At 38.8% G+C, this 27,803-nt stretch overlaps 2 protein-coding genes across 9 annotated transcripts; one reads left to right on the top strand and one right to left on the bottom strand.

The window, feature by feature from the left end:
- Positions 1–4,583: 4,583 nt before the first annotated feature.
- LOC134798788 (A-kinase anchor protein 17A) lies at positions 4,584–16,424 on the top strand. Of its 8 annotated transcripts, none has more exons than XM_063771165.1 (10): positions 4,584–5,823; positions 6,254–6,503; positions 7,320–7,458; positions 8,181–8,333; positions 8,958–9,038; positions 10,923–11,064; positions 13,029–13,145; positions 14,306–14,347; positions 14,882–14,935; positions 15,897–16,424. In XM_063771165.1, the coding sequence occupies exons 1-10, from the start codon at positions 4,907–4,909 to the stop codon at positions 16,117–16,119; spliced, it is 2,118 nt and encodes a 705-aa protein (XP_063627235.1). In that variant the 5' UTR covers positions 4,584–4,906; the 3' UTR covers positions 16,120–16,424. The 8 variants fall into 8 exon arrangements, with proteins under 8 accessions (XP_063627235.1, XP_063627237.1, XP_063627238.1 ...); XM_063771167.1 differs by lacking the exon at positions 14,882–14,935 and having other exon boundaries at positions 4,584–4,743; positions 5,009–5,823; positions 14,306–14,401; positions 15,897–16,423; XM_063771168.1 differs by lacking the exon at positions 14,882–14,935 and having other exon boundaries at positions 4,584–4,755; positions 5,009–5,823; positions 14,306–14,401; positions 15,897–16,423.
- Positions 16,425–17,264: 840 nt separating this feature from the next.
- LOC134798800 (transmembrane protease serine 11D-like) lies at positions 17,265–26,068 on the bottom strand. The gene is made up of 8 exons (XM_063771188.1): positions 25,961–26,068; positions 23,848–23,869; positions 19,388–19,541; positions 18,658–18,815; positions 18,365–18,454; positions 17,830–17,924; positions 17,625–17,706; positions 17,265–17,403 (listed from the first exon to the last, which is right to left on the bottom strand). The coding sequence occupies exons 1-8, from the start codon at positions 26,003–26,005 to the stop codon at positions 17,282–17,284; spliced, it is 768 nt and encodes a 255-aa protein (XP_063627258.1). The 5' UTR covers positions 26,006–26,068; the 3' UTR covers positions 17,265–17,281.
- Positions 26,069–27,803: the final 1,735 nt, after the last annotated feature.

Below are 27,803 nucleotides of genomic sequence, written 5' to 3'. Positions count from 1 at the left end.
GTGAATATCCTATGCTTACCTATAAGCAAGTGCCTAGTGTTGGAAAAGGACAGATTCGGAAGATAGTGACTGTAACGGACTAGACAAGTGATGGGGCTTCCTAAGTGTATATGCGGACTATTTTACGGAAAAGGTGGAAGGTACCACAGGTCTCAAGTACGCCATATAAGTGATGCATATTACCACATTGGTAAACTTGGGCTCGGACATTAGGTAAATTAGATTTTGAAATTGATTTATAATTTTTGAATATAAAGGATCCAGAATATAGATATCACTTTGTATATGGCGTATGGATGAGTGTTTTACCTTTATTCTCACCAGTGATTAAAGATATAGCTATATCAATATATCATTAGACATTGTCAATTTTCAATAAGTTGTACAAATTGTATCATACTCCTCTTATTCTAAATCAGATCTTATAGCGTCTGCGATGATACTATTTAATAGAAGACTGAAATTAATTTTTACTTATTTCATACGAAAAATGTAGATTGTATCGAGTTTTGTTTTGTACGTGAGTTTATTTAGAGTTCTTACAGTTCTTGTAAATATTTAATAAGTTATAGTTCGTTTTTTTTAGCATTAGAAAAAAGGTAAACAATCTGGACGTGTCTTTTTATTGAAAAACACTAGTAAATAAGTCACGGCAAATATTGAACAATTATGAATCATATAAGATTATTTACATTTTGCTTTCATAAGTGATAGTTACTGATTTTTAAAAAGCGTTTTTCAATTAAAAGACACGACTAGATCGCGTAGTTTTTTTCTAATGCTGAAAAAAAAACGAACTTTAGTTTGGAACTGATATTACGCAGAATTGTTGTATCGGGCAATATGTGTTTAGTTAAATGAAAATTAAAAATCTCTAGAATACTGTTCGTTAAATAGAGCATATTAATATATTTATTGTGTAATGTATTTCTAGGTTTTAAAACTCAATGCTTGGGCATCACAAGTAGGTTTAAACGAATTTACTCACAAATTTAATAAGAACAAATTGAATTAAAATGTTACAATGTTTATTTAGGTTCAGCTTCACAAACTAGACTATAAATTTTAAAGTTCTAAGTAATAAACTATGTATTAGTAAAATTGTAATGGAAAATCGCAGTTCTACATAATCAAATCTGCGTGTCTCTTTCTTTTTTGTCTTTTCCACTTTCAATCTCTTAAAAATGAGATCTGATCTAAAAATTATATTGAATAGTTTCAACTTAATTTGCAAACATTAAAAGTTTGTGGTGTTCCGAATTAGCATTTACATTTTATTCGCAATCAGTCAAGAAGATGAAATATTAGGCAAATAGAAAAGTTTAGCTGAACTGCCAATTTTATATTAATATACTTGTAGTGCAATTAGCATAGCTTTTGGATTTAAACATGTGAAATAGACTTAAAAATTGTCTAATACCGCAATATATAAACTGTATGTTGACAAAAGCGGTATTGCAAACTTGCATGTTTATGATCAATCAATATACGGTTTTAAAACGTCGATTGTGCTTCTGACTAGCCATTTGAGCAATGAATTAGTTTTAAATTTACCATAAGGGAATGTATATCCAGAACGTTGGTTCCTATAGGCTTACAATGTAGGTATTACAACCCTTAAAGTTTCTATTCACAACTTAATTTATATGACTGTTAGTATTTCTAGATTATATTGGGTAGATGGGCATCTAGTATAGTATAGCTAGATTGCTTTGCCTGAAAAGCAAGAATCTGCATTATCCCTGAAACAAATTCAACATTTATTATGTTGGTGATGTAAAATTTTGGGCTTTTGCAAGTTAAAGCAATGTTTCTGGCATGCCATACAGTTACAGCATAATCAGTAACAACACGCTCAAGAATAATGGAAACGGGTTATCTCCTATGGACATTTTCTAATAAAGTGACCTAGTCTCATTCCTTTTGAGTGTTCATATAATTTAGTGAAATGATATTGGCTGCTCAGTCAGGCGCTTCTTTCACCTTTGTAACAAATGACAATGAGGATTCGATGGTAAAAAGAAATTGACGATTTTTTTATAACTTTGGTTAACTTTAGAGATTTCTGTCATTTGTTATATCGGTAAATTAGGCTGGCTTGACATCCCTGTTTTGTACAGGAACTTATTGTCTACAACTAATTGTCTCCTTACTAATATTAAAGAAATAACACTGGAGGATAATCCTAGGTCTTCATACCTGGCTGTATGTCTTTACCTGTTATGTACAATGTAGTTTTAACATTTCAATATTGCTATGCTGTATTTTGTATACCATGGGTTAGTTATCTCACTTGGTAGATCAGGATATAGAAAGATAAACATAAATTTAATATAATAATATGTTGCTGGTAATGTACAGAATGTTAAAATGTATATAATAATTTAACCACTGCCACTTTTTCAAAACCCAGTTTAAAATAGTGCTATAATATTGTTTAGTACTAATTATTTAAATTTACATTATAGTTATCATTGTTATCAATATACCTACATGCTATGTGTGCTTTTAGAGGCTAGCACGCTCTATGTGTATTAAAATACATGTTTAAAGTAACATTTACACTGTCTGAGTGCTGGATAAGTAATGCATTTAGCTGAGTCTAAATTCGTCAAGCAGTATTCTGACTAGTGTAAATAGTGCTTAATTTGCGGAAGTCACATACATTTTTGAGAAATTGATATGTGCCTTGTCGCTGTATAAAGAAAATGCTTCGCCTTAAAATATATTTAATAACCACAACAGTTATTCACCCTTAACCTCGTGCAATATTGTTATTTGATATTGTAAATCTCGCAAATTGCACTCGGTCATCCTGTATTTTTTTACTGAAATTTGACTATAACAATACTGTGGCGACTAACCTACCTATTTCAAACTTGCTTTAGCATAATAGTCTTAACTCGTCATAAGCAAATAAACAGTATTCAATATGTGACCATGTACATAATAGCTGATAAATCTATTTTTATTAGTAAGGAGTAATTATATTTTGGAATAGAGCTGTGTAAATCTGAGCCGATTTATTTATGATAGTCTAAGTCTATTTGATATGTTATATCGTCGAGTCGCAACCCTAGGCGCCAACTGCCTCAATTTCTACGATAAAAACTAACTTCAACATAACCTTGTTGCATATTTTTTATTTTGTTTGATCTCTGATAGGGTTGTGCCTCTAGGGTTGCGCTTGATGTTTCATCAATTGTAAATTGCATTTTACGCAATAGCTCTACACATTAAACGTGTCGTTTGTGAGTAATTGATTCTGTATTTAAAAATAAAAGGATTCTTTATAATTATGTGTTGTTATTTCCATGGCCTATCGTCAACGTTAGTAAGGTAATTCAAATGACGCGCCCCCTACAGCCCAGTATCAACCTTTATCCCACTCCCACTATTTCATCTATATAAACGCAAAATTTCTTCAAAATCGGTTTCAGCAAATCAAATTTGACGATATACCGATAGCAGCGCCACCTACCGGGTCCAATTGGTACCATCCATGTGTACTAAAACCTCCACAATGTAACAAACACTTTTCTGGAAACCGCATCAAAATCGGTTCAGCCAAACGCGAGATAATCGCGCACAAACAAGGGTCAACCAGATAGATACAGTCAACGGTAAAAATATGGGTGTAGACAACTTACTCAAAAATATGTCCCATAGCCATAGTTCTTAATTCACTGACATAAGAGTTATGGGACATATTTTTGAAATGATTTGTACACCCATATTTTTACCGTTGACTGTACCTTTACCTACGGAGTTTTATACATCGTTGAGTATAGTACCTATAGTTATTTGTTTTACAAGGGGGCAAAGTTGTTGTTTAACCGCTCGTGCTAAATTGATACCCGAGCAAGCGATAGATTCCAAAATTGAACTACGAGCGTAGCGAGTGCTTCGAAAAATGGAATCTTGAGGGTTACAAAATTTGCCCCCGAGTGAAACAAAATTTTTCACCACCAACCCGAAGCAAATGTTAAATGTAAAATATCAAACCAAATCAAATTCAAATGACTGTTATTAAATATTTATCATCCAAAATCATCTTTTAAAACTCAATTATACCAGCAAACATAAGAAAACAACTCAGAATTTGCATTTGATTACTTTGCCTCATAATTGCTTGATAGGTTCATGTATTCTACCATCTTGTATCTTGTGGGCTACATTCATGCTATATTGGAAGCTTAAACTTGACAGTTACATTTCGCGCCAATAAACAGGGGGCTCCCCTGCTTATTGGCACATTGGCGCTGCCCCCCCCTTCGTCCCTGCTGCACGTTGCACGCGTTGTACGTTCCATTATCCTCTGTGGTCAGTTTTCGCGTTATAGGTATGATCAATATACCTAGCCTTTACTGCAACGGATTAAAGTTTATTTTTATCTGTAGTAATGTGAGTCTATTTGTATTTCAGAGCGAAAAGAGCATTATCATCATGTTTTCATTTGACATAATTCGTTACCGCTCATTTCTATTGACCAATTACAGAGCCGCCTGGGTAAGTATACTTTCACCTGATTGGTCTGTTGATGATGTCGAGTGTGTCTGTCATTGTCATGTCATTCACCCTGGAATAAAACGAAAATGGAGAATTTCTGATTGCCGATTAGAATTTTCTTTACTAAAATAACATTAGTGTAGTAGTGATATATAGTTGTTGGAACAACAACAAATAATACCTCGTGTTAACATTAACCAGCGTGAACGATGGGCGCAATTCCTCAATACTTTGGTCATTTCATGAGTAGCTTTCATTAGATTGTATTTTAGTATTTAAGAATTTTGTTTCGTCTTGTTTCATTTCATTTAACATGTTTGTAATTGTAATTGTCCTTTCATTGTATTGCCATTAATTGATTAGGTGTTAGGTTTTGGTTAGGTTATCAATAATCACAATGAATATCCAAGTGTGTAGGGACGCATCAGACGCTGTGGTGCTATATCTGCCCCAGCGTTTGTATCTCAAGTCGTTCGCAAAGCTAAACGTTTCTGTTCAGCTCCCAGCCCACAAGATTCACGGCAAGTCCATCTCCAACTGGGAATTGATGGAGAAATTGAGAAAAATGATCCAACCTGACGCGTTTTCGATCCTAAAAGTGTCCAAGCATAGTTCTGAAGTAATAAGATTCGATGCCGAGTTAGAGCAGCCAGATAAGCTCGAGCGGGTGCTCGCGAGACTCGACGACCGAATAGTGCAGTTAAATGACTACCCGGAACCCCTCAAAGTGAAAGTATCCGAGGCGAAATCAGATTTCCCTAGCCGTCACTCGTGGGACTCGTTTTTCCGTGATGCCACTGACATGGATGAAATGAAGCCCGGTGAGCGGCCAGACACCATACACATATGTAATCTACCAATCCGTTGGTTCGTTCATGATCGGGACAGGGATGCTGATGTCCCACCATCAGAACATGTGTTAAAAAAAGCGTTTGAAAAGTTTGGCAACATTCGACAAATTGATATCCCCATAGCTGACCCTTTTCGCCTTCAAATGAAGTCTACAATGCGGGGGATCACAACATCACCCCCAGATCAAGCCTTATATTTTGAGGCATATATTCAGTTTCACGAATATGTTGGCTTCGTCCGCTGCATGGATGCTCTCCGCAGTCGGAAGTTGCTAAGAAAGAAGGATGACATAGCAGAATGGTGCGGCATTAAAGTCGATTTTGACAAGACAAAGCATATGACGGATGCAGCGGTGAAACGGAGGGCCATTGTGAGGGAACGTCTGTCTTCTCGACAGAGAGCTAAGGAAGATGAAGAGAAGGCCGAGAAAGAGAAGGTTGCTAAGAGAGAAGCTAAAGAAAGGTGAGATTATTACATATTTGACTGTAGCTCATGATTTCATGAACCTTGTGATCAATTTAACTTCAGAAACTATTTTAACATTACTAAGTACCTTTGGAGCTTACTACTTATTTTTAATTAGTAGTTTGCTAAGTATTTTACAATAAACAAAGTTATAAATGCATAAATTCGTTCCCGCACATGCTCAATACATCACAACATATATTATGTATTGCAACATGTCATCTTTTGTTATTGTCATTTTTTAAACATTAAAGGTAATTACATAAAAAAATCTATAAAACAGTACCAGGAGAAAACACTGCCTTTAAATTTGTTTGGGACTGGCATAATAGTATTAGTATGTCAATGTCCCTCAAATGTCAACTCTGTGCACTGTAAAGCTATTCTTCGTTACGTAAAATGTCCTCCTACATTCCATCTATTCCAGACAAAAAGAAACCGTCTCACGTATAATTTTTCACTCTTTAAGACAAAAATACGAGCGAGGAGAGCGTGAAAAACTGGAGAAAATGCGGGAACGGGAGGAAAGAAGGAAGAAGAAGCAGTTAGCGAAGCTCATGCAGCGGGATGATGTGGACCTCAACGGGAAGGTTGCAGAAGAGAGGAAGAAGTTGCTGGAGGCTCAGAAGAAGTTACAGGCTATGCGGCTGATTGAGGACTTATTTAAGAGAATTGAGGTAACTAAATTATTAATTTTTCTTCTGGCCTTCCTACAGTGTCTAACAAATAATAATAAACACATGAGTTGAACACATTATTAAGTATTAACTCACAATTATAGATGGGTCTATCGCGAATTTATTTTATTACCTTTATTTACCGACATTTCGATACAGGTTTCACTGGTCGTCGTCGCGGCTGGTGGTGGGTGAAACGTCGGTAAATAAAGGTAATTAAATAAATTCGCGATAGACCCGTCTATAAATGTGAGTTAATATGTGTTCAAAACGCGAATGTTTTATATATTATACATGAGTTGAACTTGAGTTTTTAGAATTAGGTACATTTGTGCTTCTTTGAAAGTCCTGAAAAAGATGATTTCTACTGCATGTGGCATTTCTTAAGAGTCACACGCACCTAGCCACTGCCATACCATACCATAATTAGTGGGTATGAATAAATAATTTATCTATCTATCTAACATGCTTTAGGGTTCTGTACCCAAAGGGTTAAAACAGGACCCTATTAGACTCCATGTCCGTCTGTCTGTCACCAGGCTGTATCTCATAATAGCTAGTACCACCGTAATAGCTAGACCATTGAAATTTCCACAGATGATGTATTTCTGTTGCCGCTATAACAACAAATACTAAAAACAATATAAAATAAATATTTAAATGGGGCTCCCATACAACAAACGTGATTTTTTTGCCGTTTTTTGCGTAATGGTACGGAACCCTTCGTGCGCGAGTCCAACTCGTACTTGGCTTTTGTTTTTGGTGCGTGTGACCCTAAAGTAGACAACTACATTGAGCACTTTTTAAACATTTCAGCTCCGGCCAGACCTGCAAATGAACGGCCGCTCGGCGCCGGGCGAGCGCGCGGCGCGGGCGCGCGTCGTGGACCGCTGCAAGCGCCGCTGCGAGGAGGCGCTGCAGGCCGCCAGGGACCGCTTCCAGCAGGCGTTGGACGGTCAGGCTCATCTTCATTTTATTTTACTTTATAAACACTAAACAGACATCATCCAATATATCATGGGTAATACAATTGCACATTATGGCTTAAATCTAGCACGAGATCCAAAACAAGTGTACACAGCATGTTTTACAATTAAGCGGAAATATTACAAACTAATTAACACCATATTATAGCTACAGTGAAAAATATCAGAGAAGAAATAACTATCTAAACATTACAATATAACGAGTAATGAACTTTACATTATAAACACTATTAAACATCACAAATGAGACAAACTTAGAGGATTAAGGCAGATGTCATCAGTTAGTGGGAGAAGAGAAGAGGACGCCAGCCAAGCACTTCCTAAACCTAGCGACCTTCAGTGCTTGGTTGTAGGTTTTCGCGAGCTTGGTTTCCGCAACTCGACGTCATATTATTGCGCCTATTTTGCGTGGTGGGTTGGCGGCACTATTCTTGCCAACCCAACTCTGCCAAGAAGCCCAGCAGATCCTTGACGTTGCCGACGACTTCTGGGAGAGACCCCGGTGAGCCGAGCCATGACAATAGTGTCCTGAGCCCTATACTAGGTAAACCTGTCTTATCTTGGGATCTTTAACTTTGATCTTTACTGCTAGAACGAAATAGATCCCTTCAACTTAGGGATCTATTTTCTTGGCTTGGCTAAATAAAATAGAACTATTTTATAATAATTGACGTTATTTATATATTCCCAGGTCGTATAGTCCTCCGCTCAGCGCTGGAAACGAAAAAGCCTCGTCGTTCGTTGTCGCCGTCGTCCGTATCGTCGGACGAGCGGCCGCGGCGCGGCGTCAAGTTAGAAAAGTTGACGACCCCTGAGAGGGAGCTCGAGTACAACAAGGCTGCCAGTGAGTTTTCAGTGTTATTAATTACATTTAACAGGGTTAAAATTGACACATTGATGATGGTAGGTACATTCTATTATTTATACCTTAGGGTGGTATTCCACTTGTCCAATTTCTTTGTCCAATGTCATTGCGTCTCACTCTCTCATTAATCAAAATGTGAGACGCAATACACATTGGACCTTTGTCAAAATTGGATAGGTGGAATACCGCCCATATGTAAATGCAAAATTGACAGTCGGTACAGTAAGCCAAGAAAGTGGTCTACCACTTTTCGACTCTATCAATCAGATGATAGTACAGATGGTAGTAGATGGTAGGTGGGAGTGGTAGTGGTGGGTTCTTGGCTGACCGTACAAGCCAATTTAAGAAGGCGCTCTCAACGATGGTACATTAATTACATTATTTATATAAAATTCAACAATGCCAGAAATATTCACAATCAAATTGCTGCTCGGAGGCGGCGAGCAGAGCGCGCCCGGACGATTGAGTAGGCTATTGACATACTTATTTTAGCTTAGGGTGGTATCCACCTGTCCAATGTGTATTTTGTCTCACATTTTGCTTAATGAGAGAGTGAGACGCAATGCACATTGGACCAAAATATTACCCCTGTTTTGTTTGCAGGCATGTACGGCATGGCGCATCCCTACGGCTTCGGGTACCCTTTCGCCGCCGTGCCGCCGCCCGGATACCCGTTCCCTCAGAGTATGAGTATCATTATATCACTGCTACACTACACACATATTGTGTGATAAGCCAGCTTTGTCACTAGCATAACGGCTCGGCCACGACATTGAGCGACTTGCGACGGCGGCAGCGATAACCATAGACCGAGACACGATCGGACAATTCGTTCCCACCTACGGTTGTCGCTGCCGCCGTCGCAAGTCGCGTAATGTCGTGGCCGAGCCGTAAGGCGGAAAATTTGAAAAATGTAGGCGTCAAGGATCGATCTACCATACAAATTTTCAATTTCGGGCCTTTTTCTACTGACAAAGTTCGCTTATACAGAGTGAAATAATTTATTGAACCCTTCAGGGGAAGCCAAAAAGTTGAATTAGCTGATTTGTTGAGACATTTTTTATTTTTCCCGAAGTCAACCTTACAGCTAGAGTTAGACGAAGAAAAGTCTGCAGCAATTTTGATAGCCCACGCAGTGCAAGTGTTATTTATAAGTCATAATTTCATAGAAGTTTGACGTTTATTACTGCGTGGGCTATCAAAATCGCTGCAGACTTTTCTTGGTCTAACTCTAGCTGTAAGGTTGACTTCGGAAAAAATAAAAAATGTCTCCTTTTAACAAATCAGCTATTTCAACTTTTTGGCTTCCCCTGAAGGGTTCAAATTCTTTAATTTAAGTAATTTATTTGCAATGACAAACTGTGGTTATGTCATCATTAATGGCAAAAATCTGAAACATCACTTTGTGTGCAAAGTTAGCTTAGGGTGGTATTCTACCTGTCCAATTTGTTTGTCCAATGTGTGTTGCGTCTCACATCTTGCTTAATGAGAGAGTGAGACGCAATGACATTGGACAAAGAAATTGGACAGGTGGAATACCTCCCTTACCCGGACCAACTAATTTTCTCTTTATTTCAGCCACAGATAGTGACAACCCTAATGTAAATCCTAATCATATTATATTAGGGTTGTCACTATCTGTTGTTTTTGGATCTAAAACTTTATTTCCAGGATTTTGACTTCAACAATTATATGTATATGGGAACCCTTCCACAGGGATCGGACCTGGGAGATCTAGTCTAATACATATATACATATTGGGCTAGGTCACCCATGCTATGCTCTATTTATGTTTTAGGTATTAGTTTTGTAGGTAGTTTTAATTTTAGGTTACCTTTTATTGTAATAAGTTTGATATTAGTTATGTTTATGGTTTTAAATAAGAACATTATATGTATATGTATAATTTATTTTCAGCTATTCTATATTGTGTTGTTATCAACTTATCAGGATAAATAATATTATTTATCGGTTGTCACATTAGACCCGTGAGTTTAGATTTCATATTAGTGGGTTGTTAAACGATAAATATATATGTATATCTTTATGCACATATTTATCATATAATAAATTATATTCATGGTATTTTTTCTTCACATTTTGTGTACGGTATTACCTATCTCTTTCTCTCTGTTATGATCGCTTTTGATACAACAACACTCCAATTTTATCTTTTTAAAGCATTTGGCAATAGGAAAACATCGATTTATTTATCAGTACATTATTTGAGAAAATTGTCAAAATGCGAATCTGTAAAGTGAAACTTTCTTCGAACGAATTACCTATGGATATTTTCTTTTAAAATACACTGACACACTGAAGGTCATTTTAGTGTGAAAACAATTATCATTTACAGAATGTGACCCATTATTATCGCAGTTATGCGTAAAATGAACTAACGGCTCGGCCACGGCATTGAGCGACTTGCGACGGTGGCAGCGACAACCATAGGTTGGAGCGAGACACAGCGATCGGACCTTTCGTTCCCACCTGCGGTTGTCGCTGCCGCCGTCGCCAGTCGCGTAATGTGGCCTCGCCGTAACGTGTGCGTGTGGTGTGTTGTCGCAGCGTCGATGTACTACCCGGTGCGCGGGCAGTACTACCCGCCGCCCGACACCTACCGGCGGCCGCGGGGGAGGGGCCGCGGCCGCGGGCGGGGGGTGCGCATGCCGTACTTCGACGGGCCCGACGCCTCGCACCAGTACTACAAGTGAGTCGCGTGTTTTTTAGGGTTCCGTACCCAAAAGGTAAAACGGGACCCTATTACTAAGACTTCGCTGTCCGTCCGTACGTCCGTCCGTCTGTCTGTCACCAGGCTGTATCTCACGAACCGTCTGTCTAGCAGTTGAAATTTTCACAGATGATGTATTTCTGTTGCCGCTATAACAACAAATACTAAAAACAGAATAAAATAAAGATTTAAATGGGGCTCCCATACAACAAACGTGATTTTTGACCAAAGTTAAGCAACGTCGGGCGTGGTCAGTACTTGGATGGGTGACCGTTTTTTTTTTGCATTTTTTTTTCCGTTTTTTTTTTCACTTGCCTGGTTTTTTTTATCATTTTTTTAAGGGGTTTTGTCACGTAGTGCCGATGTCACCCCCGTAATGCGATCTAATAGTAATAATGATGTAGTAGTGAAGTATTACCTACACCACTACATCACATTTAAGTCGCGTTACAAGGCAAGTGAAATAATTTATTGGACCCTCTTCAGGGGAACCCAAAAAGTTGAATAGCTGATTTGCTGAAAGGAGACATTTTTTATTTTACCTAGGTCCAAGTTATAGGGTAATTGCGTCAGTTTCCGTCCACTTGACGGATTAGCAAATAATACATTTCATATTTAAATCTGCTACTTGCGAAATATAATTTTTATGTAGATAGATAAATTCTTTAGATAATAAGGATTGGAATAAGTCCAAATTTGTGCGGCAATGAAATGAAATCAAAAATATTTATATCGAGCAACTATGGACTCATACAGATTTGTTAGTAGCCTTACGTTTCTAATGTTAGTAACAATGAAGGTTTATATTCAAATATCGTTAAGTGGACGAAAACTAACGCAATGACCCTACTTGCCGCGAAACTAAGTGCCGAGTCTGGTCATAATGCCATCTCTTTCACTCTTGGTTGGCCTTAACAAGAGTAAAGGAGATGATAGCATTATGATGTTAGTCGCCAGTTGGTATTGCGTTAAGTATAGTACATTACCCTCTGCGGAAAATTTACTAATAACCGTAGCAGTGCTTAAACATCTATTAGTGTGGCGTCACGCAAGTGCTTAAACATCTATTAGTGTGACGTCACGCAAGTGCTTAAACATCTATTAGTGTGACGTCACGCAAGTGCTTAAACATCTATTAGTGTGACGTCACGCAAGTGCTTAAACATCTATTAGTGTGACGTCACGCAAGTGCTTAAACATCTATTAGTGTGACGTCACGCAAGTGCTTAAACATCTATTAGTGTGACGTCACGCAAGTGCTTAAACATCTATTAGTGTGACGTCACGCATGTGCTTAAACATCTATTAGTGTGACGTCACGCAAGTGCTTAAACATCTATTAGTGTGACGTCACGCAAGTGCTTAAACATCTATTAGTGTGACGTCACGCAAGTGCTTAAACATCTATTAGTGTGACGTCACGCAAGTGCTTAAACATCTATTAGTGTGACGTCACGCAAGTGCTTAAACATCTATTAGTGTGACATCACGCAAACATTTGCATGCAATCCGTGATCAACCAGTCGCGAAAGTTGGTACATAATTGTAGATTTTTTTTTAATAATTCTTTGTTGTCATTTTGGATGTAAATCGCCTCTGTACAATTTTATTATAAACAATTATTCAGATTTCTCTTTACTACCTAAACATGTAGAATTTTTTGTATTTGACTACTAGTGAAATCAGTTTCTTTTCAAAACGATTTTACTACTATGGAATTTATATGAAACACTAGCATGTGACGTCACAATCAAATTACCTACTCTTTATTGTTTTATACGGGTTTTAAAATAGAAATTGTATCTAAAACTAACTGTTGTCTACGTTTCCCTATTAATCTTCTGATGTTTAATTTCATGCATGGTGTAAAATAATTTATTTTAAATACGGTCAAATACCCAATTAGCCCATATAAATCTGTATTATAAACTTCATTCGTATAGATACTTCAAAAGGCTAACCGAGAACGAGCACCGCAACGAGCACGACGACCGCCTCCGCTCCCGCTCCCGCTCCCGCCGCCGCTCGTACACAAGGTCAAGGTCACGCTCCAGATCCAGGTATTTGTTGGACCCTGATTCATTTTCGTTTGTTTAGGGGTTGTGCACAAATCACGCGAGGTGTTTTTGGCTACTTTTTCAATCATCAATCAAAGCATTTATTTTCAGGGTACTGAGGCCCATAGATACATACCTTACAAACTAACATATATACATATACAATAATAAAAATCTTAAATACTAAAAAATCATTTTCGTTACGCGTTTGTGACCCCACTCACCCTTGGTGATATTTGGTGAGTTTTTTTTACTACCCCTTTTTTTTGTAATACACGTGAGGTCTCCTTATACCCGACCCCAACGTGATCAGTCGTGATTTATGCGTGACACTCCCCCCCCTATCGAACCTCGCGTAATTTGTGCACAAGCCCTCAATTACCGAAAAAGCTATGAAAATTGGGTTAGTAATAGGTGGATTGATAGGTTAGTCTGTTTTTGTATCATTTAGTAAATTAAATATTTATCTACAGGCAGTAAAAGAGTGCGTTAAGTACTCCTATCCAGGGTGGTTCAACCCTGACGTTCAACAAAGAAATTAAATTCCTGGCGTCCCGATTCCCTGGGTATACCGCATGTATGTTAGCTGATTGTTTGTAGTTATAAAATACCTAAAGATACAGAGTATAGTCGAGTAATCGTTTGATATGTTTCGATCCATTTTGAGGATCATCGACTGGAGCATTGACTGCTCCATCTTTAGCGATAGCGCGGCGTATACTGCAACCCGTACGTGTACGTGAGTAACCCGTTTAAAGTAATCTTAATAACCTCTTCTTCTATAAACAGGCTCAAATCCAAAGAAATATTGACGCAACGCACTCACTCAATAGTTGATACTTTTAGTATACAGGGTGCCTAAAAATAAGTGCATTCCCGTTGCCAGGGAGGTTTTGGGATTATACTGAGCAACTTTTATTATGGGACCAAACCCCAAATCGCGAAAAAAAATTATACCCTCCCATAGAAAACAGACCAGCCAAAATGTATGACGCAGCCAAATTTTTTTTCGCGTTTTCGAGGATGGTTCCATAGTAAAAGTTGCTCAGTATAATCCTAAAACCTGTCTGGCAACGGGAATGCACTTATTTTTTGCCACCTGTAGAGTGTTTGTCGTGTAAATCTTCCAAACAATATCACTTTTACTTAATATTATATCGTAGGTCGCACTCACGTCGCCGCTCCTACTCGCGGTCAAGGTCGAGGTCGCGCAGAAGCCGGAGCAGGAGAAGGAGCAAGAGCAGAAGTCGACGGTCCAGGTGAGTTCACGGTCAAAGGGCCACAGGTTGAAACCATAGAATATGTTGTTAGATCGCGCTCACGTCGCCGCTCCTACTCGCGGTCAAGGTCGAGGTCGCGCAGAAGCAGGAGAAGGAGTAAGAGCAGAAGTCGACGGTCCAGGTGAGTTCACGGTCAAAGGGCCACAGGTTGAAACAATAGAACATGTTGTTAGATCGCGCTCACGTCGCCGCTCCTACTCGCGGTCAAGGTCGAGGTCGCGCAGAAGCAGGAGCAGGAGGAGTAAGAGCAGAAGTCGACGGTCCAGGTGAGTTCACGGTCAAAGGGCCACAGGTTGAAACCATAGAATATGTTGTTAGATCGCGCTCACTTCGCCGCTCCTAGTCGCGGTCAAGGTCGAGGTCGCGCAGAAGCAGGAGAAGGAGTAAGAGCAGAAGTCGACGGTCCAGGTGAGTTCACGGTCAAAGGGCCACAGGTTGAAACAATAGAACAAGGTCGAGGTCGCGCAGAAGCAGGAGCAGGAGAAGGAGTAAGAGCAGAAGTCGACGGTCCAGGTGAGTTCACGGTCAAAGGGCCACAGTTTGAAACAATAGAATATGTTGTTAGATCGCGGTCACGACGCCGCTCCTACTCGCGGTCAAGGTCGAGGTCGCGCAGAAGCAGGAGCAGGAGGAGTAAGAGCAGAAGTCGACGGTCCAGGTGAGTTCAGTCAAATGGCCAAAAAAATGTTATTATTACTAATCAGTTTGAAATATCATATGGAACCATTCTGTGGTTGATGATGTCATATGAGATTTCTGCAAATGCGTTGTTTTGTTCGCATTTAAACATTTTCAAATATTTAGTATAAAAATAATTCCTAATTTAATATACTTACCTAGTAATTCCTAAAAAAAAATCATGTGTAATTTTAAGTGAAATTGTATATTGTGAGATAAATAAATCATATCATATCAAATTGTATGGAACTATAAGATGTTTAGTATATGATTACCGCCGTACGTTGCTTACGGCGTCATGGTCTGTAGAAGTTGTCTACCCTACTATGTGACGCTAAACATAGCGTAAAACGTCAACCAGAGTAAGGTCACAAGACAAATGATAAGCTCTACTTCGTGCCGCCAAATCTACATTACGAGTCACTTTGTTTTAATAAGGTAGCATTTCTTTTATCTCGTAAGACTTTCGTACAAATGAAGTTCAACCCAATTAAAAGTACAACTAGATTCAAACTTCCTTAGTTAAGTACAATCCTGTATGATGGTGGGTGTGTCACGTAGTTATAAGCAAACACCAGGCGTGGCTCACTCCGCGATTTCGTCGCTTTGCAACAGGTAGCTAAAAGTACATCCGTTCCACACCAATTTTGGTGGCTAGCCATAAGCAGCCGCGCGTGGCGCTGTCGCCACCTAGCGGCTATATCTGTGCTGATCGTAACAGACGCGTTTTGTTAGAGAGTGAGTCTTCTGTACCTAGTACTATTATTTATTCTGTGGCAAACACTTGTTCTTCCAGGTCTCACCACACTCGGTCCCGCTCCCGCTCGCGAGCGCGCAAGTCCCGCTCGCGCAGCCGCCGCCGCACCAAGTCCCGCTCGCCGGACAAACCCCGCGACCCCACACCCCGCGGGGACCCCGCCTCCACCCCCGCGCCCGCCCGGCCCCGCTCCAAGAGCTGGTCCCTGCCCCGCGACGGGAACGGGAAGGAGTGGTCCAAGAGCCCGAAGAAGCAAGATTAGTGAAGAACCGGAGAGTGATAACGGAACGAGTTACGAGCTGGCGTTGTGATTTTGACGTTATTGACGATACGTATGGAAACGGAGTGGTCCGAGGAAGATTAAAAGGCAGGAGCTGAATGATCTAACTGAGTGATTTTGAAGATTTTAGCAAGTGGAACGATTGATTACAATATAGATTGCGAAAGGAAGTGAAATGATCCAAGAGTGCGAAGAAAATTAGTGAAAGTACAGCTTAACAAGACAGAGTGATTATTAGTCAAGAATGTTAAAGTGATCAGATGTAATTGCTTGTGGATTGATAAGGAAAGTAATAGTCAAGTAGTTGATTGGTAATTGCCAAACTTTATAATAAGAACAAATAAAATTTATTTGTAGTAATGTTTTGTTTTATCATGTGTAACCAACTTGAGTTTTGAACCTCTCAAAACCGCACGTAGAACGTAATGGCGTGACCAGAGCCCGCAGCGCCACAAAAGATTAAACGCGTTTATGTTTTATCGTATAAAGTAAGTAGTGTCTTACCACACTTCGTTGTTCCATCGCCCAAAATCGCATTCCTCCAATATTCATCAGTTCAGCACAATCTATTGAACGGAAATCGAGTTATTTTGACCTTAGGACCTAAGGCTTAGGTCCAAGCGCTGATCAAAATGGATGGAATTGAGACCGGCTTTTGCCTTTAGTGACGCCATTTTGCAATAAGTTAAATATTGGAGGTACGCGCTTTTGTACAAGTAGCCATTTATTTATTTATTTTATTTTATTTAGATTTTATTCAGGCAATAAGGCCCATATTACAAATACCTTACAGACTAACATACATATGTACCATTGTTAGGGCTCATTTAAACGATGCGAGAACTCACATGCGAGTTCCATTACATTGCGGTTTTTGAATTGGACGTAACCTACAGTCCGCAATGTAACTAAAGTCGCATGCGTGTTCTATTCGTCCATGGGTTATTCAGATCTTTTTCCTCCGACGAAATAGAGACGATATACGAGTTTCGTTTGGGAGGATATGTGTGAGTGTTGGGCACACAAATAAATCAATCAATATCTTGTACGGATCGACCGATCTCCTTATAAAATGTGATAATCAAATGAAAAACTCGAAGACCACATAATCGTTTATTAAATTATTAAACGTCGTCAGGTCAACTTAGTTGAGGTCGTTGACGATGATGACATCCTGGCGTTGCTGCTCGGGAGCGGATGCGCGGCTGAAATCTAGTCCGGTCATACCGACAACCCAGTTCACTTGGGCGCTGGTGCGGATGAACACTGCGAAAAAAGAGGTAATAGTTGTAATATAATACGATATAGTGCTACTTTACCGCGCTAGTGCGATAATTAGCACATTATGTAAAATTAAAAGGGCCATATGTACTGTAAAACGTACGATACATGTGCGAATAGGTAATTCGAAACTCTTGTCGATTAGCGATAAACACTCCATCGATCAGAAATCCATTCTTGGGACTCCTAAAGTCAACTTTGCTTACCAGCTTCGTCGCGGAATTCTCCCTTCTGAGAAAGCAAGCCGACCAGCACTCCATCGCCGACAACAGGGGCGCCGGTGTCGAACTGTAACGATATAACAATATTACAAGCTATATGACCCTGTTAGAGGCTCCATTATGGTAGTACGTATGCGTAGATATGCTTGTGCGTAATGAGAGAGTAGTAAGTATGTAGGATTGTAGGTACCTCAGTAGCGGAGATATCCTCGCCTTCATAGATGACGGCTTGCTGGTTTTCTGTGACGATGGTCACGTCCCAGCAGCGGAGGAATTCACCAGCGGCTGTGGATACATAATTAGGGTAAGCGGGCGATAAAAGTCCGCAGTGTAGCTATATACTGACGAATCGGTGAGCTACTTGAAGCTATACTTATATATACATTTCCCCTGACATGTCAGGATTTTCGGTCCTTTGTTAGGATTGCAGAGAACTTGACGAGTGGTTTTTAGAAACTTCAACAACTTAACCACTAGAAGCTTGATAAACATTTGGAGTTGGGTTAAGGAAAGGTTTGGAGTTGGGTTAAAGGTTTGGAGTTACGGAAAGGAAAGGGAAGGTTATTGTATACTGTAGCAATTGGTATAAGGAATTTAATGGGCGCTTTTGGGATGTTGGAGAAATGACTGCCCAGGAAAAATCAGGATTTTTGCGGTTGGATGAAGTGCCTTACTTTCCTTCTCCCCATTTTCTCATCCCGTTAGGTAACAAAAATGTAACTTACTGTCGGGGCGGGACTCTCCGTAGGCGCAGTAGTTGGCACGGTCGGGTAGGCCGCTGCTAGCGGCAGGCAGAGGGATCACGCCGATGTTCGCTGGAAACAAACTGTATTAATTCCCAACAGAAAAATATTTCTCGTCCACACTTGCATAGTCGTCGCAGGATTGAAAGAGATGGTAATATGATCGCGGTCGTCAGTTTGGTTTGCGGGTAACAGAAATACTCCTAACGGATCGGTGGACCTTATATATCGTTGTAATAAGGTTTAAAATTTGACAATTAACGATGACCACTTACAGGTGAGGTCGATGACGCGGTTAAGGTTGACCAGAGCGACGTTGTTGTCTTGGGTCAGCGCGTTCCAGTCGGCGTTGCGGATCACGTTGGTAGTCTCAAGCACCAGCTCGGGGCGGATCACCTCCACGGCGCCGAAGCGGGCCCAGATGAAACGGGGACTGGAAGTTTATTATTGATTTATCTTGATGTGTAAAACGTGCACATAACAAAACCGTCTACATGCTGTTTCGTCGCTTCTAACTCTTGCGTTTGTACACATACTCCACTTATAGAAGGTCGGTAGAGCAGAAGGAGAGAAGCTCTTCCTTTTTTATTCTGTTTGAGCGAAGTACGTACTTACGAGTATATACAAATACGAGAGTTCTTGCCCTATGGCAGTCTTCCCAACCAAAACTGTATAATACTTACTTCTCCAAATTGACCTTAAATCGCTGAAATTGGGGAAAAATTGTTTGTCCCATAGACAGCATCAGTAGAAATGTATGAAACTGCATTTTTTCCGGGATGGTCGCAATATGAAAATTGTTCAGTTTGACCTACTTACAATCCAGCAGGCTTCCAAAAGCTATCCTATGAGTCACATTTACAGACAAAACACGACAAAAGGATCACATTTTTATTTACATCAGCCTTATTGCTATGCTCTTGATCGCAGGAAACAACCTGCCTTTGTAGAAGTAGACTTTAGAAGATCTATAATCGGTTAGTTAAGAGGTTAAAGGACACTTACTCTCTAACACAGTGCGCGGTGGTGAGAACCCAGCTGGGATCAATGAGTGCGCCGATGCAAGACTCCAGGAAACCGCTGGTGGAAACGGCCAGTCGGAGGTGGACCACCCATGGTTTCTCGCCCTGAGCCGCCAATGACTGCTGGTGGTGTCCCACTGCAGGACATTCATTATTCATTCATTCATTGTTCTACAAAGCTCACACTTTACAGACGCTTAGGTAAAGTACCTAAAATCGATCACACTTACTTTAGTTTATTAGGTAATTAGGTATATAAGCAGGGACCGTTACCGGTATTCTGACTACAGGTTATTATTGAGGTATAACCGGTGTAATTTGAATTTGGGTATTTATATCACTTAAGCTCCGAATAGAGGTATTCGAATACCGGTATTCAATAGTGTTATCGGTTTAGCCAATTGACAACAAATACCACTATTTGATAGTTTACTCCTAAAGCTATTACCGGTAATAAGTAAGTGCCAATACCGGTTGTAGTAGTACCACGATTCGTTCCTTCGCTACTCGTCAAGGACGTTGTCCGGCCCGCTTGTAAAGTTGTAAATACTTAAGATCCGGATCTTAGAATGCCCGTTTTCATGTTGGCTGGTAAAATTAGCTGTTAGGTGATGATTTTGAGTGATAAATATTTAATAGCGGTCATTTGATTCATTTAATTGTTTTTTTTTTTGTTGATTTAATTGTATTTTATTACGTATGTAGTTTATAATCTCAAATATATGAGCGCCGATTAGACGTGCGCGCCGCCGCCATAAGGAGTCCGCGCGCCGCCGCCGCCGCCGGTAGATTAAAATGCGCGCCGAATATTTTTTATAAGACAGTATTATGCAGCGTTAAAATATGTAATAGGTAGGTCCGATAAGAAATAGTTGAAATAGGCGCCACTTCCTACGTAACTCTCACATTTTTGACGTAAAATACTTACTTAAACATGGCAATAATTACGTACTTACGGAAATTTTTTGGTCATATAATTTAATTTCTACTATTTTATGTCGCACCAACACCATACTAACTATTTATTATGTGGCAGTACGATTTACATAAAAATGTGTTGTATGTACCATGTACCTATGGGTAAAACACATTTACAAAGTATAATGTCCAGTGTTTTAACCGTTGTCGATTACAGGGCACTAGTGCCAAGTATGCGAAGAGTAAAATTATCACGTTTTCTGGTAGTTTTTAGGGTTCCGTACCCAAAGGGTAAAACGGGACCCTATTACTAAGACTTCGCTGTCCGTCCGTCCGTCCGTCCGTCCGTCCGTCCGTCTGTCACCAGGCTGTATCTCACGAACCGTGATAGCTACACAGTTGAAATTTTCACAGAGGATGTATTTCTGTTGCCGCTATAACAACAAATACTAAAAACAGAATAAAATAAAGATTTAAATGGGGCTCCCATACAACAAACGTGATTTTTGACCAAAGTTAAGCAACGTTTTTTTGCTTTTTTTTCGTTTTTTTTTTTTGCATTATGGTACGGAACCCTTCGTGCGCGAGTCCGACTCGCACTTGCCCGGTTTTTATGAATATGAATATGAATTAAACAGAGGGATTTTAGGTGTTTCAAAACCTTGTCATTACTTGTCGTATTGCAACGTAATGAACCAAATAGATAAAAAAATTACGGTTTTTTTTTCCTGTGCGTTCATCAAGACATCAAGAGACAGACCCGATTTCATTTGAGAAATTTCTTACGAAAATATTGATAAAATTGCATGCATTGTTGTATACCATTGCTCAGATGTTGCTGCATCCTACGATACCCCGCTAAGTTTGATTTAATGTTAATAAAATGACGCCAATTACTGGTAAAATATTACCACCTACGAGCTATAAAGCTTTTGGAAAAATATAAAAATAATAGGTTTTACTTTAGTTCATAACATAAGTTGACATTATCAGTAAGTGTATTTGTAATTAAAAATGCAATTATTCTATATTTATTAAAAAAAAAACATGAATTTGACAAAAAAAACCTTATGCATATAAAGTACTGTATACTAACTAGGCAACGTCCAAAATACTAGACGTCTTTTCATTATGCGGCGTATCTTTTTATTTACACCGACTGGCAACATCCAACATATTTGACATACCTATGTTTTTTTCGAAACTATTATAAATAGATTTTTTTCATGATTTTTCTACAATAAACAACCACATAATAAGATAATAACACCAAAAAAATGATACTAACACAGTTTTTTGAGATTTTTTTCCCTCGTCGATTTAAGGGTTAAGCATGGCTTTTCATTATACGTCTTAATATTGAAAAGTTGAAAAATTCCACGCCGCCGCCGTGGATTTTTTTCTGGCGCGCCGCCACCCAATTTTTTTCGACCGGCGCGCACGTCTAGCGCCGCCCAATAGGCATTTAGCCGGCGGCGGTTCGCCGGTCAAAATTGGTTGGCGGTGGCGGCGAATCGGCGGCGTAGCCTTGAAAACTTGGTTTATGCGAAGAGAATTCAAACCTTAATTCATTTAATTTCATTTCATTTAATTTATTGAATTATGGTAGGAAAAAAGTTTTTCATGGCATTAACTGTAGATAAGCAGCATAATGAACATCTCTTTATATTGTGAGGTTACTGTTAATTGAATCTATCACTAATTCACTACACTTTATAAAACAAAGTCCCCCGCCGCGTCTGTCTGTAACTATATGAATGTATGTTCACGATGAACTCAAATCAAAACCTACTCAACTGATTTTCATGCGGATTTCAGCTATCAATAGAATGATTTTTGAGGAAACTTTAGTTTAGGTGTACAATTTGTTAAGGTTTTGTGTAATCCGTGCGAAGTCAGTGCGGGTAGCTATAGTCAAATATAATAGTTATTATATGTACGTATCGCCAGGAGAGGTGAATGATTACACACACTGCTCGCACAGACCACCTACTAATCGCAAAAATAGTATGAATGAATCAATGAGTGAATGTGACTTAAATGTACGATATTAAAAGCCTATAAAAACCCCTTCAAGAAACTTTTTTGCAGTTGATATCAACTTGATATTGGTACGAAATACGGAACCCTAAAAAGAATATTAATTTCAAAAATGTCTCAAAAATTGTATTGAACAACTATTTACAACTAATATTGCTCAAAGGTTAACTGGAAGAGATCCCTTAAAGGCATAAGTTCGCCTTTATACTAATGACGAATGTTATTTTTCCTGTTTTGTTTTGATTTTTGTACAATAAAGTGTTTTACTACTACTACTATATTAAAGCAGAAGGAGTTGAAAATAAAGTTCCAGTTAATCCTTGTTTAATATTCGCTGAAAGTTGTTGAGCATTAGACTTTTCTGAGTGAGCACTCTATGTATTTTTCTCTTTATGTGGTTAAATGCACGTAATGATTATTTTTAGATATAATTTTAATTTATATTTTTGTTCGGTAAAGAAAACAAAAATATGATATGAAAAGTTTTCTTGATTTCTATTTAAAGTTAATTGTTTTTATATAAAGTACCATCTCTTAAAATATCGGTACCTAATTTGTTAGCACGTTATATAAAAGCAATAAATTCCCGATCAAACTAATCTGCATAGCATTTGCAACGACAACGTGTGTAAATATCATCGTTAATGTCAAAGTTCTATGAAAACATGACGTTTATATTATAATAACACTCCCTCACTCTGTTCTGTTCAAATCGGTGCAAAGTTAGCTTAGACAGACTCTAGTATCTAACAAGGTCACGCCGATGCCACACCGATAGCGCAGAATTTTGGCGGCGGCGGCGGCGCGAAAATTTTGGCGGCGCGGCGCTCATATTTCATATGGAAATGTTTTCTGGGATTCATTATTTTCATTAATTCATTCATTAACCTCGTGCCTTGAAACGGTCGCAACGCTCAATTTTACAGATTTCGAACCACTTGCTACGCTCGTGGTTAAATCATGAAATCTTTCGCTTGTACAGCGATCAATATAAGCATGAGCAAAAAGAATAGATAGTAAGTTACATATGTCTTTGGCATGAGGACTTAACAACAACTTTAACCTCTTGTCGCAAAGTTTTTGGTTACTCTTTGATCAAGTGCAATGAATACCGGTATTAAATACGAAAACCATTACCGGTATACTGAATACCTGTTATTATTGAGGTATTAATGAATACCGGTATTTCATTATGTCAATTAGTGTACAAATAGCGATAAAGACAAAAACGGAATGACAGCAATACCTCTAATGCGAATATAGGTATAACATTTCAACCGGTATTCGTTTGACAGTTTTTATACAGGTATTTAATAAAACCGGTTATACGGTCCCTGTATATAAGTAAGTAAGTTAAATATTTATTGCAAACCATGGTATGTATGCAGGCCTGTTTTAGTATATGCGCAAAGGGGGCTGTTAATCTATCTATGTACACTAGTTTCGACGTTAGAAATTTACCATCAGGAAAATATTAAAGTTTACCTTTAACAGCGGTGCTGCGGGCCTGAAACAATAAACTTTTCATTAGTCTGGTACTTATCATGAATGAGCGCTGATTATAGTATGAATTTTCTCAAATGATATTTACGTCTAAGAAAGCCATTGTTTCTTTTGTGCGAGCGGTGGGCTCCCGTGTAGAACGCGTGCCATAGCAACAATGTCGTTTAAAAAGCGGCGGTATCGTGGTGGTTTTAAGGTTCAAATCTATGTAACATGTTTTGGTAATCGGAAGAAGAAGAAGAAGGATCGACAACATCAATGTAGTCAAGCGCTCATATTATTACATAGATCCACATACATACATACATACATACGGGGTGTAATCGTTAAGTGTGGCCAGGCGATAATTCCGTAAATATAACAGATATCAGAAAACTTCAAATTGATATCGAAAGTGCGTTACCCAATGAGTAAAATACATTAATGACTTTTTTAAATAAAAGCAGAAATATCCCAAACATTAACTTCAAACCCTCCCATACATTTAGTACGACGACTCGTCATCAAATTTTGATCTACGATTATGAATATCCAGTAAAAATTCTGTAAAAATTGTGTAGGTACCTACTTTAATATATGTATATACCTAGAGAGAGGTATGTTTGAAAGGTTAGGTAGGTGTCAGGTACCTATGTTAAAACATATATGCCTACCTCTCTCTATGCTGAGATAATAGGTACATACGTACCTAGCTTGCTTACACGAATAATGCGATAACATATCACATTATCATCTCTTCAATCAACCAGTTATCTTAGCAGCGGAAGCAAGTGCGACATCAGCCATTAATCCTTTTTTTTTTCCTAGTTATATTTGCCAGTAACCCCATGTCCTGGTAACTTCCACTAGACAGCCTACTAATAACATGGGCGAACAACCTAATAAGAACCAATACGAAAGTGCACGTATCTACTTTAAAAATTGGGCTTTGGTGTTCGATTTCCTATCATTTTCTTTTTCGAAGAAGGGAAGAAAATGTGCCGCGCGGATCACGGAAATAAGTAGTTCATATTTTAGGCAGGCATAATTTACTACGTTAAAGGCACCTATATACAAAAAAAACCGGGCAAGTGCGAGTCGGACTCGCGCACGAAGGGTTCCGTACCATAATGAAAAAAAAACACAAAAAAAAAAAACGGTCACCCATCCAAATACTGACCACTCCCGACGTTGCTTAACTTTGGTCAAAAATCACGTTTGTTGTATGGGAGCCCCATTTAAATCTTTATTTTATTCTGTTTTTAGTATTTGTTGTTATAGCGGCAACAGAAATACATCATCTGTGAAAATTTCAACTGCTAGACAGACGGTTCGTGAGATACAGCCTGGTGACAGACAGACGGACGGACGTACGGACGGACAGCGAAGTCTTAGTAATAGGGTCCCGTTTTACCTTTTGGGTACGGAACCCTAAAAAAAAACAACGGGTTGCACTCCGGGAGTGCCGGCAGAAGTGAAAACTCAACGACATTGTAACTCAAAATATTAATAACAGCGCCATCTAGTGCAAAATGTTTGCAGCACTATGTATAATTGAGGTTAACGCCATCTAGCGTTATTTCGTCGCATTACTTGAAACCCTAAGCACATTACTGTGAGTACTACAGTTATATTAAGACCAGTTTGAGGGAAACTCACTAGATGGCATTTAAATCAAAAAAGAAAAACACAATGACATTGTCCGTCACACGTGACGTCACGCGAGCGCCCTGCGCCGCCTAAACGAAACAGCAGGCTCAGGCATACATTTTCGCCGCGAGGTAGAAAGAGAGGGTTACGTCTTACGCTGTCTCGAGTTTAACATTTTTTCCCCACCTCAAAAAGTGCACAGCGCCGCTAAAGAAGTTTTCACTTCAAAAACATTTATAAGATTTTATAGGTGACTAGAGTCTGTTCGGAAAGAGAAGAGTCGTGGGATGTATTGGGCCCCATACGTTCCACGACTCTTCTCTTTCCGCACAAACTCTAAACAGTACTTAACAGACACTCGGTCCATAGAGGTTTATCCAATCTGTAACTCACTTTTCGAAAATTATAAGTTTATAACTATACTTTATTAAAATTAGGAATGCCAACTGTAATTAAATTATCTTACCTGAACGGCGGCAACGACATAAAGCAGAACTAGAGCGAGTTTCATCTTGATGTCCAGCTAAAGTGCGACTGAAGTGTTAATTAAACTATCACTAACATCACTAAATTAATTACATTTCGATAATGTATCACAAACGTCACGCGCTATCTGCCGATATCAAGGATTATGAGGTTAATCCACTGGTAATTCTTAATTAAATATACCTAATCGGTAGATAAATGTGATTATTTGTTTTATTAATAATCTAATTATTTAACAATATATTGTGGCATTATTGTATAAATTTACGTTTTAGAGCCGAGTTTACTAACACAAAATTATAACTAATAATGTACCTACCTATATATAAATAAGGTAATGTGGGGTAAAGAGAGACAATATAGGTGGTAGGTATATGTATGTACAGTCGCCATCAGATATATCGGAGCAGCCGAGGTGATCAAAAATATCTATACAGTGTGTAAATTCAATAAGGGCGAATATTTAAACGGTGGTTAGTATGGAACCTAAGAAGTACCTATATTGAGATCAATTTTGCTTAGAAATATAATGTAAATAGTTTTTTTTTTCTTTACTGAAAAATCGGGTTTGCCACTCCATTGCAAGAAGCTTTTTCTAATCCCATCCCATCTTTCATCTTTGGCAATGCAACATGTCTCAATGCACTAATCAAACTATTCACGTGAACTTTAGCACGTGCTGATGAACACGTTTTCACATACAATCCATCTCAGACCTTATCCGAATGGGATAAAGTCGAAAATGAATGCGGTCAATATAAACCATTCACCGGCTTTGACTGATCAATCTGATCATCACTGATCCGTACTCGCAAGAGATTTGTGACCTAGAAAATGCAGCGTGGCTCTTGACTTTCTCAATTTGTGAGGTATGTGTCAATAAGTATTCATTAGTAAGTATTTACTTGACCCTAATACCTGTAATAAAAGATGTGTGATCGATTGCCGTTAGCGTGCTGGATTTTGTATGGTATCGCCCACACTGTTAACTGTACATCGGTAGACCTTATTGCCTTTTGTATGAAGGTCCACCGATGTACAGTTAGTAGTGTTGCTGTTTGTATTGCCGGGAAGAAGAAACTCCAGTGTGATGCACGCGGTCTTAGTCAATATGTAGGTATTATTTATTTTTGATTTAAGCTTTATTGTACAAAATATGTACAATAAAATGTACAAATGGCGAACTTAATGCCTAAAGGAATTCGCTACCAGTCAACCATAGAGCCATAAATTCATAGCTTTTATAAGGGAGGTCTCACACATCGGAATATCGTATTAGGGAGAAGACCTCTGATGCTCGCGTGGGTTCGTTCCTGGTGCAAAGGTTGGCCATTGCTATCCAACGTGGTAACGCGGCAAGACTGATGGGCACCCTTGCACCCAGTACAGCTCGCGGAGGTCTTTTAGAATAAGATATTTTATTTAGCGTTGTGGTTTATTTAAGTACTAATTAAATTACATCCTCACAATTAGGGTTGCCATACGGCCGGATTTGTCCGGACATGTCAGGATTTTTAACCCTTTGTCCGGATTGCGGCCGGACTTGGCAAGTGACCGGATTTTTAGGTATGACCTTATAAAAAAAAATGTTTACGTGATATATTTATTACAAAGTTTACACACGCCTACGCCAAATCTCTGTTACATTTTTTAGGGTGTTGTCAGGATTTTTATCAGGACATTTAATTCTTCCATATGGCAACCCTACTCACAATAGAAGAGCATCTTATTAAAGAAGAAACCTAAAAAAGCGGCCAATTAAGATTCAAAATAGCCTGCAGCATGGTGATTATCTGATTAGTATTATTAGTACTACTGGCCAG

The sequence above is a fragment of the Cydia splendana genome, chromosome 17 (genome assembly GCF_910591565.1).
Source record: "Cydia splendana chromosome 17, ilCydSple1.2, whole genome shotgun sequence".
Classification (NCBI taxonomy): Eukaryota; Metazoa; Arthropoda; class Insecta; order Lepidoptera; family Tortricidae; genus Cydia; species Cydia splendana.
Note: the sequence above shows the minus strand (reverse complement) of the source record. Positions and strands in the feature narration are given on the sequence as shown.